General features: G+C 36.6%; 1 protein-coding gene across 1 annotated transcript in view; it reads left to right on the top strand.

The window, feature by feature from the left end:
* Positions 1-17,613, top strand: part of WAPL (WAPL cohesin release factor) — a 71,376-nt gene that overhangs the window by 50,374 nt on the left and 3,389 nt on the right. Inside the window, 9 exon segments of the mRNA XM_052798814.1 lie at positions 3,735-3,962; positions 8,845-8,956; positions 9,962-10,059; positions 11,647-11,723; positions 12,927-13,102; positions 13,410-13,525; positions 14,245-14,406; positions 15,560-15,767; positions 16,946-17,034. Coding sequence (XP_052654774.1) covers positions 3,735-3,962; positions 8,845-8,956; positions 9,962-10,059; positions 11,647-11,723; positions 12,927-13,102; positions 13,410-13,525; positions 14,245-14,406; positions 15,560-15,767; positions 16,946-17,034 — 1,266 coding nt within the window.

Raw genomic sequence — 17,613 nt, 5'->3', positions numbered from 1 at the left:
TTTCTCCACTAAATTTCAGTGCAAAGTAACTCAGGCATAATAAATCACACTAGGCTTTGCTTGTATGGCTCAAATCCATTTAAGATGAATAAGGACAGGGGGGAAAAATATACAATGATTTTGTTAATATTTTCTTTAAAGTATTTTGGAGATGGATAAACTGCCACAATGACATTACTAATGGAAACAAAGATGAGTGTATACTGCATTCGTTGTACTGATAAAATGGAATAGACTGAGAAAGTAGGGGACTTTTACATTTCCATACGAATATAAAATAGCAGTTGCAAAGGTATTTTTTTTAACCAGCAAGGAAAACAAAGTAACCAGTTTTCTTACTGAGTATGCCCCAAAATATTTGTATGAAAATTACTTGTTCCACTGAATTTTTCTTGTAGATTTGCCTTTAAGCTACAGTTTCAGTTTTTAACTGACTTTGTCTCTTCAGCTGTGCTCTAAAGGTTTTGGAGTATTATTAATTTTTAAAATAAAAACTATATTTTCATTATAGCTATCAGTAGTTAAGCATAGAAATGTGGTTTTGTAATGTCTTCAGCATGTGAATAATTTAAAAAAAAAGAAGCATTAAATGTAGTGCTGAACCCTAGAAAATAACCATCTGTTCCCACAAGCTGGAGTATAAATAGAACAAGCAAGGGAAGACAAGGATGAGAGTGGGTGTAAATGGTCTGCCATTTCTGGAGTGTATGTTCAACTAGAATGTTTTCCTGAATTTTATAGAAGTATGGAGTGCAACTCCATAGTTAGATATGCCATACAATTTCTGTCTAGAGCAAATTCTATTTATTTTACTTTTTTCTCCTCTCCACATTTGTTTGGAAGCAGAATGTGTTTTAAGCATCATGAGGAACAGAACAGGAAAAAAAAAAACCAGCCCACCCAAAAAAACAGCTTCACTACTGCAATCCATAAGGGTGGGATTTTGAGGGTTTGATTTGGTTCTTTAGTTGTTTGGTTTGGTTTTTTAGGATATTGATCAAAAATTAGTTGTACTAACAATTTTTCTCTCATTCTCAACTCAGAATTCTGTGTATGGTAGGGTGTGAGATAGTTAACCACATTGTCTGAAAGCTGTTTTTAACACAGAAGATCAGAGCAAGATGTAGTTGTTATTCAAGGTGAAACCAACTTGCCTATAGAGGCTAAGAAAAATGACTTTTAGAAAACCTTTATCACTGGTCTGTAGCTGAAGCAGGTTTGTTCCACATTATATAAGCACCATTCACATTTGAGGTCCTTACTTTTGCAACATCACTTTTTTCCTGTTGCACGTTGTTAGCATTTGGAGGCTTATTGGCCTGATGGCCTTCTGTACATACGCTGTTGCAGGAACCTAGTTTTTGTTACACACAGCTATTCCACTGCTTTTTGCTTTTCTGGCAGTTCTCCTACAGCCTGAAACCTTCTGTATAAGATCTTAGTCCCCTGCTTGGGTCCATTCTGATCACATTTAAGTATCTTTAAAACCTGGGTGGAAGGTCTGAAGGGAAGTGTTGACAGAGCTTACATGGAGGGAGAACCATTACTCTGCATAATAGGAAGTTGGTTGGATTGCAAAGAAGGGAGCCTGGGCCAGGCAAGGGCTTGGTACAGAGGCTTACAAAATGAGTGTGATTGCCCTTACCAGACTTTGGAGTATCTGTAAAGCATTTCTGAGTAGTGATCTAAGAACAGTCTCTGACTTTTTGAAATGCCTAAATATTGGCAGCCCAGGTTATAAATTCAGCAGTTTCACTCTATTAACTGCTGCATAGTTTCTAGTTGATAGAAACTCCTTTGGGGGCTTAATCTTTTTTAACCTGGAAGCTCACCCAGATGATGCTGGTCACTAGAAAATAGTTCTTCATAGATGTTGCTTTATTAGGTCCCACATTGGCTGAACAACGGTTAATAGAGTAACCTTTGATTTCTCTGGAATGCATGTGCTCCTATGTCCTGTTTTAATAACTTCCATTCTGAAGGAACAGAGTTTTTCAGGGAACCTGAAACTTCTTACGTTTTAAACCAGTTGCAAGTAGATCCAGAGTTAAACAATTTCTATAATTAAAATTATAAAATTGCAAGGTTTGTAGGAGGAAGTTAATAGAAATTAAGGGAAAACAATGTATATACCCTGTCTGTGTAGACAAGCCACGTAGATTGCTTTCTGCCTTACATCTGACAAGGCTAGAGTAGTGATATTCACAGCTAAGATTTTTTTTTTTTTAAACAATGCTGTGTCTCAAGGTTGTATTCATGAAAGGAGATGCAGATTTGGAAACTCTTGCTTCCTTCCTTCAGTACTCCAAATGCATCTTTGGTAGTTAGATTAAAGTCTTTACTCACATGAGGGTTTCCTTGACTCAGACAGGAAGGAGTTCTAACATAGCTTTTGATAGACTGTCAGCTGCCTAATCCTGTTTTGGAAATGCTGATACTGCTCAGTGTGACCAGGTATGATTATTACTTGCTTCTAAAATAAACAGAAGCAGCTAATGATTGCTTTGGTGATTGGCTGAACTCTAAACAAGATGTTAATCTGTTATGACGCAGAAATTCTGCTCTTTCCTGTTGAGCTGTACAACATTCACATCCCAGAATTACTTTGTCTCTGGTTTTAATTTACTTTATACAGAAAAGATTGGAATAGATGCATGTAGCATGTTGACTCTTGAGAGTTGAACTCTTAAGACACATGTACCCCCCACACCCCCAGATATCATAAAAAGTTTCTGAAATTATTGTGCCCAGCACAACAACTGGATTCTCCATGAACGTTTCTCCTCTTTACCATAACTTGGAGCTCACCTGGATAGATGAGTCTCTTGGTGCAAGTGCTGTACTTACAAGCACTAGGGACAGATAGCTTTGCTCTGATCTCTTCACTGTCATTTGTCCCTTCCTGTGAATCACCTTCTTCTGCCTTTGCTTTTCTGGAGAAGCAAATGATTTTCATTCATCCTCATGAAGATGAAATTTAATTCCTTCTTGAAGAAGGATTAAGTATTCTTTAGCCAGTAAGAGGTCCTTATATACCAGTTCTGTGTAAGATAGGGATGGTCAAGATCATAGCATTTACTTGTTAAGGACTGTTGGGGATGGGGCAGGGGGGAAGCTGGTTTGTACTTTGGCTACTTCCAAAAAGCAGAATTCCCCTGGAAATCAAATGCGTTTATGCTGGAAAGGTTTGGGTAAGCTATTGACTGACAGACCTGCTTGGCAGAATTGGAATGTATGTCACCAGGCTCTCCACGCCCCGGCTCCCGACCTTGCATGCAAACACTGTCCCCATGATCTCTGTATTTTCTGGTGCTGTCACCAGCTTATTCCATCGAACCAGAATGTTCACCTACCTTGCCATGTAGCCTGTGCATTTCCACTTTGTTCCCCTGCCATCTGTCTCTTCTATAATACTGTGTTACTGGAGTTACTGTTTCTTATTCAGTCTCCAGCACTGAGTTCCTTAAAAGTAGAAAACCATGCTTTTCTACTAGGGTTTTATAAATGCGTTAAGTGATTTATGTCTCAGTTGTATTGGTTAGGAGAATGCATTAGTAACTTGCCAGAAGGAATCTATGTACAACAGTAAGTACGCATGCAAGTGCTAGCATAGACTAGGACTTGTCAGGCTTTTTCTTCCACAGATCTTCAGCTTGTTTATTAAAAATTGTAAAAGGTCTGCCTAACATGATTACTAAAATCTGCGGTTTTTTTCTTTCCTCTCCCAACCCAAGAATTTGTCCCTTTGCACAGCAGCTCTAATGTACATCCTGAGTAGAGATCGTTTGAACATGGATTTAGACAGAGCTAGTCTAGATCTGATGATACGGCTTTTGGAATTGGAACAAGATGCTTCTTCTGCCAAGCTGCTGAATGAAAAAGACATGAATAAAATTAAGGAAAAAATTAGGAGACTGTGTGAAACTGTTCACAACAAACATCTGGATCTCGAAAACATCACGGTGGGTATCATGCTTTTATTTGAAAGCCTTGGTGGTAGTGGAATGCTTAGTAAAATGGAACTTATAAGCATCATCCTTAATCTCGTATCTCCCAACTAAGGAGTCGTGACATTTTGTCTACCTTCTGCGTATATATGACTGCACTGCAAGTATTTTCTTCTTTAAATATGAAATTTCCTTTCTAAAAGGCTGTTAGTAAGATAGTTATGATGTTCTTCGGCCATCTGATTGACCATTCACTCCTGCTAAGGGCAGCTAGTTAAAGGTAGCAATTAAAAACAAGTAACACTTCAAATAACGATGTGTTTAAAGACCATGTTTAGATTATTTGACTGTTTCTTTGCCTAAATTTTATATATACATTCACAAAAAATAGGGGTTCTTACATGTGTTAAATTGAAAATGTGGTGCAGGTTCTCCCATTAAAAAAAGAATAAAAATCTGTCCTACAGAAACTGATTTCTCTCTGCCCAAAGTGTGGTGGCAGATCTGTTGATTACCATAAATGTTGATGAAATTTTTTCCTTCCTTTCTCAAACATACTTGTGTTTTTTATGAATGTATCTTCAGCAGCAACAGAGTAAACTGTTTTTGTTTAAAAATTAATTTGGCCATCAAGCTAGCTTGAAAAGTAAAGGGTAAGTTGCAAGTCTTTTTAAAAGAGTATATTTAAAGAATTGTTGACAGATTGACTAGATGAGTGGTCATAGATGGCAAAAATTAGTAATGTCCTTTTGCTTTCATCATATTTCAGTGTAACAGATGTTAGTATGATCTTAATTTTTTTAACATACTGTAATACATTCTTTTAATGTTTTAAAAATTCTTATTAGGTTTTTGCCATTTTTCATGTAATACTTATACCCAACAGGAGAAGCTTCTGATTTATTGTTTATAAAGTGAGCTTTTTAGAGCTTTGTCTCTGCAAGTAATGTTTCAACTCCTGCCAGTAATCTGCAGTTCAGATTGTATTCCATTTTAGGTTAGATTAGAAGATGATATGCCTTGGTGAGCTGGCATTTTCTTTTGTAGTTTTTGTGACTTTTTTGTTGGTTTAGGAAGGGTTTGGTTTGGGTTTTTTTCCCCAAATTCTAGCTATGGAACAGATAGCTGAATTGGTATGAAAACTCGGTGTTATGTAGCAGTAGAAAAAGCTGAATTTTGGGGGAGGAAGATAATATTGATTACATAATTCTTAACCTTGGTCATCAGTTGTGGTGACAAAGGAGAATTGTTTCAGAGTTTCAATTTTAGGCTTGTTTCCTACAAACTTATGAAACGTGCAGGTAGGGGGCTTGTATTAATTTTCTGGCTTTTGAAATCTGCAAACGAAGAATGAATTTGGGATTATTTTCTCTGCTTTCAGTTTACTCTCTGAATTCACATGATACAATCTGAAGATACCAACACAGACGGAAATTTATTCTCTAGGTGCTGATGAGCTAGGAATTGGAATAATCGGTGTCTTATTTCAGTGCCGTTTTGGCACCAAAGCCAGCTCATGTAGCCCACAGTCTGTCAGTGCTAGGATATCTTTTGCACTATAAAATGTAAGACAGCTCCCTTTATCAGGCATGGAACAGCTGGTACAGGTTCCTCATTGCTAAAGCATCCAGCCACACAGACCACTGTCTCCTATTTGAGCTTTTCTCATATTCATAATCTGAGCTAGCCTGATGTTTTTTTTATGAACTGTAATTCTGTTCTTGTGTTTTCTTAGGAATGGGTTTTAAAGGGAGAGGGTATGTTAAAAGGGACTGTCTTGTGAGGAAGTTGTCCATAAGTACGTGAGTAAAGAGTAGTATTATCATGGGCCATCAGTTTCAGCTGGTTTTTGGTTGTTTTTTTTTTTACCTGGGGCATCTCTATTTCTTAAAATTATGTCGAGCTGTTCTTGTAAATGTGTTGAACACTGTAGTACCTCACAGATGGAAACTGGTTCCCTCCCAGCTGCACCATCTAGAAGCAGAGACTATCTAATGTTTAGAAAATATATGCAAGCCAAATGAGATGATGAGGTTCTCTTTCAGTTTATGATAGTAGCAATGGTAATTTGAGACAGTAATGAACTCCATATGTAGAAGATAAGGTTGCTTTCACATAGATCTCTGTCATGAGATATAATAAGTAATCTCTGGTTTTGTACCAGATGACAGGCAGAAAAATGCTAACAAAAATGCAGATCTTCTGGGGGTAAAGAAAAGATCTGTGCTTTTTCAGATGCAGACACATCTACCGAGAAACAGAAGGATTGCAGCAGATGTTTTGATAACTCCAGTTTGTGCCTAACTGGTTACAAATTCGGGTTTTTTTATTCTTACACAAATCAAATGAATATGATCAATACTGCCTATCTCTTCCCACAGAGAATGTTGTTTGTGTGACTATCTAGAAATTAGATCAGACTAATTTTTGCATACTCAAACAGGTATTCAAAAGGTTCTGTTTTCTAGACTGCTGTGAACATTAAAAATGTAAACCCAGAAACTGAAAAGGAGTTCTCTGTGGGTTGAATTTGTTCCAAGTTTTTTTTGCTGGCTTAGAAGAAGATAAAACCTGAAGAACTTAGCCTTTATGTTAGCGAATGGCACTTGCTTGTCAGTCAGCATAGCCCTCTGTAGCTGATACTTGCAGCTAGCTCCTCTCTTGCATCGTAACAAAAACCTTCAGAAGTGACTTCTCTTTTCAGCTGGTGAAAGAGGTTATTCCGGTTTTCACTTTCAGCATAACGCTGAAAGCTTAAGGGAACCATGTTTTGAACTTACTTTCCTCAAAAGCAAAAGGGTTTAAAAGGTTTGATTCATTTTATTTTAAAAAAAATTTAAATAAATAAAAACTGAGAATTGTGTACCTATGCCCAGTAATGTAAATATCAAATTATATTCTCCTGGAGTTTTTTGAAGTCTTATTGCCCTTTGGCAGAAAACTAAGGACCATACTTTTAAATATTGTGCGGCCTTTGAGCCTTCATGGTGATAGGTATTTAGGAAGTTAACTAAATCTTCTGTAGCTGTGAAGATCTCTAAGGAGAGTTTTTAATCAACTTCTATCCATCTGGTTTTGGTTATGCATGATTTCAGATATCCATGTTACAGTATTTTCAAACTCAATCTATAAAAGTGAAAGGAATCATCTGAAGAGGATGGGAAGGCTTCAGAGCTAGGGATCTGTCAAACTGTTGTCTTCAGGTTCTCTCCCCTCCTCCCTAAAAATACTTACTCATTTGGTTGGCTTCAGAAGGGAAGTTCTCCATCCATTGCTTAAAATATCCTTACCTCCTTTAGCATTATGTTTTTAACTTACAGTTTTTAAAAGTGTGGGGTTTTGGACCTTGTATCTTCCAGTGATGAGAACACTGTAACCAAGTTTCCCTCCTGTGAGAAGACTTGATGAGGGGCTGTTGGCAATTAAAAGTAGTTAGCAGTTTCCCTGGGTGGTGAAACAGTTGCAGGAGTAATTGCAGCTTTGTCTTTGTTGCCTTTGTGATGGGGAATTGAGATGCTGCTGATGCAGGGAGGAATGACCTATTGTAGATTTGCTGCTGCTTGTGGTCCCTTATGCCCCACACCACTTTCATGACCCAAGGACACTGCCATTTACGTTGGAGAAATGCTGTTTCTAACCGTATGCTCATCAGTGATGGTGTGCTGCAGAGCTAGATCCTAAAAAACGGAAATAACTAACTTTGGGTAGTAACTTCTTTATAAAGACTAATCTTCAACTTTCTTTTCATCCTTGGAAATCAGTATTTTTGAAAACAAGGAAAGCAGCTGAAGATGTTGGGGGGGCTCATACAATTTATAAATTGGTTTTCCAAGACAATGGGGTGTTTACTCAAGCCTGGTGAGTACCGTTATTCCCAGGAGGTGCTGAGGTTTGAACCGGTATTCTGGAACATGCTGCAGAGCTTGGAATAAGCACAGCCCTCCTTGAAGCATTACAAATCAAATGTGTCAGGGAGGGAAGATAACTTGAGAGTGGTTGAATTCAGTTGGCTTTAATGAGATCTTACGGCTTTTCCTCTGACCTTTCATTATTGTATTTATGTACCATATATGAAATTATTAAGCTTACAGTAGTCCAGATTTGCCTGTGTGTGTTCCAGGTGTTATGGAAGTCTATACTGGTCGCTTTTGTGTAGGTGTAATTTATATGTATGTATATGTTTTATTATTATCATTTGCCTTTTATTAGAGACCTTTGGAAAAACAAGTAATAGTCTTAATTTTATAAATGGTGTTAGTCTTAGTTAAAAACATGCAGGGGATTAACTAAGATAATCGCCTAAAATCTCTTCAGCTTCCATTTGCAGGGACTAAACTTATCTTTGCTGTTGTTGAATTTTGATATGTATTCCTCTTTTAAAAAAAAAAAAAATCACTAAATATAGTAAGATTTCCTAGAGTGTTTTAATTTAATTGCTATCTTCTATGAGTTTAAAATTAAAACCACAAAATACCTACGTTAGAATCAAATGTATTCTACAAGCAGCAGAGCCAATGTATCTGGGAGACAGAGAAGCAGTGTTCACTGTGGCTTTTCTTTGTCTTTTTCCTGCCTGGCTGATTTGTCCATTTCCTTCCTCCACTTGTTTCTTTTGATAACAAGAGAAACAGATGAAAGGAGGGTGCTTAGATTTTTCTAATCTATTAATAAAATCAAGAGAAAGTTGAAAATGCAAAGTACCTTTTTATCAGTACCAAGTAATTTTTTTAAGATACCTGTATTTTTCAATCTGTTCTTGCTCCCTCTGGTGGGTCTTCTACTTGTAACATATAGCTTTGTTTTTATGGTTTTTATATGACATGTATTTGTATGATTTGATGTATTGGCTACAGCTACATATGATGATTTCATTAATTCTGGAACCTAACTCTTTCAGACCGGGCATTTGGCAATGGAGACATTACTGTCTCTCACCTCAAAACGAGCTGGGGACTGGTTTAAAGAAGAACTGCGACTTTTAGGTGGTCTTGATCATATTGTAGATAAAGGTATATTGGAGATTCTGCTTTGACAGTGTGAAAAATTAGTGAATCTTGCTAAGGTGTTTGCTTTTCTTAATATTCATTTTCTGTGTTTAAAAATAGAGACGTATTTTTCTCAGCAATGTTAAAAAAAAAGTACACAATTTGATATCAAGTCACTGGGAAATATTAGTGACTTTAATCTGTTGCATGTGGGATTGAAAGTAGTTTTAAGGCTAAACAGAATGTGTATAATGTTGCATATAATGTGTGTGAGATAAATGGCTTGAGTTTAGACAGAATACAGATTACTGTGTTACGTATCTCTCTACAGCACACTTATTCTAGACTTAAGATCTCCTTTAGAGTCTTTTAGAATTATTTTCATGACTGGTATTTTTTGACTAAATATCCCAGAGGAAGTCAGCCCTTCAAGAAGAAATGGTGGGGTTTTTGTTTCCTTATTTTTTTAAAGATATGTCTCGGTTAGGTTTTTTGGATCAGCATCTCACAGACAGAAAAAGGGACATTTCTAAAATGAATTCTTGAGCTGAATAAAGCTTGGTCTTAAGTAAGCAGAGGGGTGGACAAAGGAAGGATTGAAAAAATGAAAGCGTTCAACCTGCACATGCCTTCAGACTTGTGAAGTGTGGGGAGAGTGTGCATGCTGTATCTTTTTTCTCTTCTACAAAGTAGTACACTACAATTAAGGAACGTAGTCATGTGCTGTACAATCTCTTCATTGTCAGTAGAAAATAAAATACAGATAGGTAATTTGTGGCAACAATCACAAACTTGTAAAGCCAAAATTGTAAGGTGGTTGGTTTTTTGTTTTTCTTTTTTTTTCACTTACTTGGAGAAATGAGACATTTTGGAATACTGATCATGTCTTTGTGATTGTTTCCTAGTATTAGAGTTTTGTAAACTGTAAAACAAGGTTGATAGCAACTCTCTGAGTAGCTAGTTTGTTGTATACTTGGCTTTTGAAGACCTCTTACTGATAGTGGAAAACAACTTCTTTTTGTTGTTCAGTTAAAGAATGTGTGGATCACCTGAGCAGTGATGAAAATGAAGAGAAATTGGTTGCTTCGTTATGGGGTGCAGAAAGATGTTTACGGGTCTTAGAGAGTGTGAGTATGAGCAGATGCATTGCATTTCTGAAAACCGCTTTTTCTCAACCAGACCTTTTCAATGTTACGTTCTTTCAATATATAGTTAGATAATAATACTATAATGTTGATTTTTTTTTTTTTATAGAAGATACTAACTTTCTGATATTTATCAGCGTTTCTGGAATGTTTGTTTGAAAATTCCTTTTACCATTCTGTATGTATGTACAACTTTGAAAGTTTATTTTTTGTAAGAATAACTGAACATAACATGATGCTTTTTCTTAAGTTCCTACAAAAAGCTGCTGTTTATGGATGTTGTTTTTGAGGCATGAGTTTGACTCTCTAGTGTGTGTCTAGTAATAACAGATCATTATAGAAGCAGCATTTTCTTAGAAGCAATAAATCGATGTGTATTTTAAGAATTGCTACTTTTAAACATCAGCTGGCTAAGTGCTGAAAGAGAAGACTACCCTGAGAGTCAAACTAGTCCTGTAATCAGTTGAGCGTGTATATTGAGATGATAAATATTTTTTGATGAGAACTTTGAACAGAATTAAAATACATGGCACTTCTGTAGAGCTTAATTGACAGGAATTGTGAGCATATGCTTCTCTACAATGTCGTGTTTTGCTGAGTTTCATATTTTTACTCTTTTTGTATTGTGATATCGTAAGTGAGCAGAAGTGTGTTGTGATGTTTTAGCAATATGTCTCCACACATCAGAAAGCGATGTTTGGGTTCAGACTACAGGTCAATGAATCTTAACGAACCCCTTAAACCCAAGTTAGAGGGCAAATGGCTACAGCGATAACTTTTCTTCACTAAAATAGAAGGACAGACTCAAAGATAGTGTACACTAAGTAAGCTAAAAACTGAGAAAGATGAACAGTTGCTGAAGTACTAATTCAGTGAGAGAAAAATGTTCAGATCCAATTTCTTCTTTTATATTTGATAGATGGAATTGCCAAGCAACAGTAGAAGAGCCTCGTTTAGTGGTAGAGTATTCAAATTTGAACTTAAGGGTGGTTTGTGATGTAGTAAGACCCTTAGGAACTTAGGAGAGATGAGAAAAATCAACACACCATATCATGCAAATTTAAGAGGAGAACTTTTACTGTTTCTGAAAACTGATTCTGAATTTCAGTCCCGGGAATTAAGGAAAAACTTGATTTTTATAGTTGGATGCATAATAAGGTCTCAAAAGTGGAGCTGATGTCAAGTCCTAAAATTAACATTATGTATATAATTGTATTCTGTGTTATATTTTTATATATACTTACATACACATATATATGTACAAACTTGGGACACTGTAGTCCCAGGATATAGATTCAGGGTTCTGCTGTGGCAGAACATTCTGCCACATGGTTTCTGTACTTACTGTGTCAGGGAAGATGGGTTTTATCTTCGGTGCCACAATTTTGTGTGATTAATTACAATGTGAAAACTCTAAGGAAATATTGGACAATGATAAGTGAAAGTTTACGCTGGGTAATAACCAAGAAATGTGGAACTGAATGAAGTGGGGTTGTAGCGGAAGGGAATGCTTCTCTTTCAAGGGAAAAAAGTCCCATTTTTAATATTATTTTCTCCTCCTCTTTTTAGGTAACTGTGCATAATCCAGAAAATCAGAGCTATCTGATAGCATACAAAGACTCGCAACTCATAGTTTCCTCAGCTAAGTAAGTTGTAACAAAAAGACATTTTTGCAGAGCACTGCACGATAGGGGAAAAAAAAAATTGTTATACCAGAAGATTCTGGGAGGAAAACCCCCACAATTTGCACTGTTGCTTTTCATGAAGTAATGCTAAAGTTAATTTAGATGAGGGTATAGGTAACTACCTGAGTACTACCAATATGTAGTGCTGCTATTGTTGGTTCTGTGGAAGCTGCAAACTGTGGATTTGGCTCCTTCTGTACCAAATTAATATGAACACAGAAGAGGGCAGTTGGGAAGCTACATTTATTTATTGTGTTTTCATTATGCTTAAGTGTTTACTGAAATGGAGTGTAACAGAATTGACAGTGTAACTAAGAATTGAAATAGTGAAATTATGTTCTTAGCTGTTCTCCCTGGCAAAGATGCTTGTACAAACACCACTAACCCATTTATCAATCTGGGTGAGGTCTCAGCTGACTGGCAGAGATTGTACCCCTCTTGTAGTGCTCTTCATAAGAGAACAAATTCAGCTGATAATTTGACTGCAGACCTCATTGGAAACATAATTTCATAGTTGTAGGTTAGGTATTTTGAGCATTTCTTTAAATAAAAAAACAAGCCACAGTTTACTATGCTATTTAGACCAATATATATATTTTTGACATTTTTAGTTTTGTTTGTAATTGAAATCTGTGTTGTTGGTTTAACATCAAAGTAATGTCATGCAGTAGAATCATGCCTGTGGTCCAGTAGTGTTATGAGATTAAGGTTTTACTGCTAGGAAGTCACATGTCATTTATTTATTTCTTGCAGAATGGAAATAGCTCTGAGGGCAGAACAAGAGAACATTTAGATAACGCTGTCAGAATAATGTTTTGCCTTGATGGTCAGAGGATATGAGAGGCTGGGTTTGCAGGGAAAGGAGATATCTTCTGTAAGACCATGTGATGAAGTTGGAATGAAAAATTAATTTTTGCTCTTGAAATCTAAAGCTGATAAAGCTCTAAGCTACAAAGCTTTCCTGGTTTTTGTTTTCACAATTTCAGTTGAGCTCTTAAACTGACCACCTATAAAATCTTTTATTATCTCTCCCTACAGACTGGGCGTCAGAAAAATTCTTTATAAGCTCTGTAGTTGAGGTATTTTTTCCTGGTGAAACAAGTATAAAGGTGCAATGCCCTGTATGTTGTGGAGGTAATTTTGTTCTGCATCTTCTCCCTGCAGAGCACTGCAGCATTGTGAGGAGTTAATCCAGCGATATAATCGTGCTGAAGACAGTATCTGTTTACCAGACAATAAGCCTCTGCCTCACCAGAATGTAACTAACCATGTGGGTAAAGCAGTGGAAGACTGTATGAGGGCCATCATTGGCGTCTTGCTCAACCTGACAAATGATAATGGTAAAACAAAGAAACTTTTGCATATTCTGTGTTAAAGCATCAAATAAATTACCCTTTTCTTATGCTGATTATGGTTTTTCCATGTACAATGCAATAAAGCAGTTATGTATGGTAGATACTTGCTTTACAGTAATCACTAATTTGTCTTTGCAAATTGGATGAGTAATTGCAAGTATTAAGTGTTGAGGCGTGCTTTGGCTAGGAGAGTCCTGTTTGTCTTTAGGGCCAAAAGGTTTTTATCAGTCTGCTTATGATCATGAAAATGAGTATTTTCAAAACTGAGCCTCTAAATTCTTTTTGTTTACAGAATGGGGTAGTACAAAAACGGGTGAACAAGATGGTCTGATAGGCACAGCTATGAATTGTGTGCTCCAGGTTCCAAAGTTCCTACCTCAAGAACAGAGATTTGATATTCGGGTGCTGGTAAGCTATTGTATTTGTTACATTAACATAAAATGATTTTCCCCCTTCTTGTGCATTTAACTACTCTGGCTCCAAATTAAGGAGCAGCCTCTACAGTTTTCATTGACTATATATATATTTAATGAGGTACTTAAAGAAGGTTTCTGTAAGGATTTGGTGGCTTTGAGCTCTAACCATTTTCCCTCTGTTTGGTGGGAAAAAGTGCACTGCTAGATGAACAGAGATTTAGCTGAATAAGTCTGTGAATTGTCTCATTTTCAAATGCCTTTTCAACTTTAAAAATATGGTGGATGTTATTGTTAGAGATACAGGCTTTGTCAAATTTACCTCAGCTTGTGTAAAATGGGTCTGTGTGGCGTAAATAACAACAGTGAAATTGTGTATGTGAAGGGTCTTTTAAGAATATAAGCTGAAGGTTGGACACCTGAATCCCTAATCTATAAATGAAATCTCACCTTTAAAAATGTTTTCATGTTCAGAATTGGCAAAATTGAGATGCCTGCATGCGAGATCTAGTATAGAGGAATCTCGGTTTTGCCTCATACTTCTCTAAATCCTGATCCCTGTGTCTATCAAACTGTTTCATAAAGGTGTGTAAGTAAATTATGTATCCTCAGAAACATAATACCTAAAGAAGACGTTTATCTGGATAGATGTTTTTTTGCTAAATTATCCTTTTTTAGCATGGGTAGTCCTCTTTGACTCTCCAATTCTTGCAGGGACTGGGTCTGTTGATCAATCTAGTAGAATACAGTGCGCGGAATAGGCACTGTCTTGTCAATATGGAAACATCATGTTCTTTTGACTCGTTCTGTTCGGGAGAAGGAGATGATAGCCTAAAGATAACTGGACAGATTGATGCTGTTCAGGCTTTAGTGCAGGTAAGAAATGTGTTTTTCCTGTAATAGTTACCATTTCTTATTATCAGACTGTCAAGGGGGAAGGGAGAACTCAGCAATGAAGATCTGTCAGAATTTTTTCTGTTCAGTGTTTTGAGTTATACAGCATAGTGGGGGAAGAGGGGTGCTGCTCACAATTTTGACTTTCAGTATTGTACATTACAGAAACAGCTTTCCTGGTAAAAGACAGTGGTATCATTATTATAGACATCCAAAAGCTGCTCTCACGGTCCATAAAGCTTTCTCGTTCCTATACAGTTTATTGCTAGTTTCCTTGTTCCTAAATGGTTTACTTATAGTTTTGTTTTAAACCGGCTATAAAAATTGTAAGCTACTCTTGACTTACATTCTTTGCTTTGATAGATTATTTTTGTTTTTTAAGTACTATCTAAGAAATCCACCAGTAATTTTGGTGAATGAGTTCTACTATGCAAACTAAAATAAAAGAACTGAAAGGAAATTACAGCCTTTTTATTTCAATTGACATAATTTTATGGACGCTTTTAGCAGTTCTTCTATTTAATTATGTGAAATAACTGTCCAGCAGCAGACAAAAAAAAAATCAACAATAAAACTAATAATATTAAATATCTTAATGTGTACAGCTTGGCAAAGAAATATTTAAAACTGGTGGTTGTATGGCTTGGGAAGTAATTCACAAGTGCACAGTATGAGATTGCTCATTCTGTCACATCCTTGATAAGTCATTTGAAATTGCTGCTTCAAATTTTTGCTTTTTACATATCAAGGGAAAAGCTAAGAGAGCAAAGAGAGGATAGCTAGCATGAAAAGAAAATGAGGATTGGTAGAGAACAAAAACAGGCAGGAAAATATGGCAACTTAGTCTTCAGGCTGTGTCTCAAAGAAAACGATTAAACATTTACGATGCCCAAGAGGAGCCTGTCGACTGGTTCAACACTGGGGAGGGAGGGAGGCCTTTTCTGTAGAGCACAGTGTTAGTGTTGGGATAAATTATGTTTTCCTTTGAAGAAGAAAAGTCTATTGTTAAGGAAAGTATTGAAGACTAGCTGTATTAAGGGGTGAATTGTGAAGGGGAAATAAACTTTCAAGTATGAATTCAATGTGTTTAGGGTTTAATTCATAATAGAAATTCTCCTGAAATTTTCCTCATTAGCTATTTCTTGAGCGTGAGCGAGCAGCACAGCTGGCTGAGAGCCAGACAGATGAATTGATTAAAGAAGCTCCTACTGCTCAGCATGATAAGAGCGGGGAATGGCAAGAGACGAGTGGGGAGATACAGTGGGTCTCCACAGAAAAGCCAGATAGTACTGAAGAGAAAGATAAGAAGGAAGAAGATGATGAAGAACTTGATCTTAATAAAGGTACGTTGTCGGTTGTGATGACCTCAGAAAAGGCAAAGAACTCCCTGATTGCATAAATTCCCACCTTGTCCTCTGCTTCCTATCTACATGTAGTCTCTTGGGCTGAGATTTCCTTAGTGTATCTCCCAGGTGAAACTGTTACAGGTCATAAGTAGGAGCATTTCAGAGCTGAAGCATGAGAAGTGGAAGAAGTTATGCTACTTTTTATTTTCTTAGTAGTACCTTCTATCAGTTCCTTCTGGAAAAAAAACCAATAAAACAAAAAACCCAAACCAAAAAAACCAAACCTGGGGATGTTCTGTGTAAGAAATATTCTGGAAGGGATGGCTTTCAGGCCTTTATCTTGTTCTTCTGAAACAGTCCTTGAAAGTTACCTGCCTTAATTTTGTTTCCCAGGGTATCATGACCCATTCTTGTTTCATGCTACTTCTAGGTTTTTCTTTCCTCCCCTCCCTGTTTGCATGTATGCTTCTTTTGTCCCCATCTTGTGTGCGAGTTCTCCTCACTCCATTGGTGGTATCTCAGGTACCTGGGTAATACCTTGATGTGCTGCATCTTTGGTAGTTTGTTCCAGGAATTTGAGTATCTCTAAGCTGAGTTACGTAGGCTGTCTCTGGAAAATGTATCAAGTCTGAAACGTCAGTCTTTCTTGTTTAATCGTCTACTAGTAGGTGCAGTGTATTACTTCTAATAGTGTTTTAATCTTCTAATAGTAGGTGTGGTATATTACTTTCTCGAACCTTGCTTTATATCCTTTCTCCTTTTTGTAGCTCCATCAGCCGGTGTCTGCAGCTGTTTGTGGTTTGCCAAAAAATGCTGTGAGCCATTAGCAAAAAGTGCTGTGTCTGTTATCCTTAATACAATAATATCACATGAAACATTTGTATTTCTATTTTGGTGTGTTAAGCATACAGTTTGTACATTAAAATGGCAATTAATCAAGTACTATACAATGAAATGCATTGAAAGCGAACAAACACCATTTTTCTGTTCAAGAATGTGCTGCTGAGTTAGTAAGTACGGAGTTGGTCTGATTCTTGCCTCTGAAGTCTCAGTCCAAAAGCTCATTTTGTTTGAGAAAAGAATTCTGAAAAATGATAATGAAAAATTGTATTTGAAGCAGTAAAAGATACCAGCTGCTTAGAGAATACAATACACTCAGTTGTCTCTCTTTACAGCTCTTCAGCATGCTGGGAAGCACATGGAAGACTGCATTGTGGCCTCATACACGGCATTGCTTCTAGGCTGTCTCTGCCAAGAGAGTCCAGTAAGGGAATAAGTCAATAACTTGCTCTTAAGTCCAATACAATTTTTGGTGAAGCAATAATTTGCAGTATTGAAATCGTTTTTTTAAATTAGGGTTCGATGTGAGCTAGTACATTGATGAAGCTACACTGATGTATATAGTTTTGTGAACAGTTGCCAGAGGTATTGCATCCAAAACAAATTTTCTGAACATCTGTATGTTTATCAGAAACAGTTGGAATTGAATATTTAACCTCTTCCACCTCTCTCCTCTTTGCTGTTAGTCTTAGCCAACAAATGAACTTACTTCGGAAAGGCAAAGGAATATTGGCTCACCTGTTCTATAATTATAAAAGCTTGCTTTATTTTTCAGTAGTTTCAGTAAGCAAGTTAACATCAGACTTGTTTATTCTTTCTTATCAGTCTGCTTTATTTTTTCCTCCATCGAAATTACATGAAATTGTGTAATAGAAGGCTGAAGTTAAAAATATGGAATTCTAATGGCTGAGAACTTCATAAACTCTCCTGTCAAATATATGCTCAGATGAAAATGAGGTTCAGACCTACCTGCCTTCAGGCTTGTCTAAATTTACCATGATGG

Source organism: Harpia harpyja, chromosome 10 (genome assembly GCF_026419915.1).
Source record: "Harpia harpyja isolate bHarHar1 chromosome 10, bHarHar1 primary haplotype, whole genome shotgun sequence".
NCBI classification, from domain to species: Eukaryota; Metazoa; Chordata; class Aves; order Accipitriformes; family Accipitridae; genus Harpia; species Harpia harpyja.
This window is presented reverse-complemented; position numbering and strand designations above follow the sequence as displayed.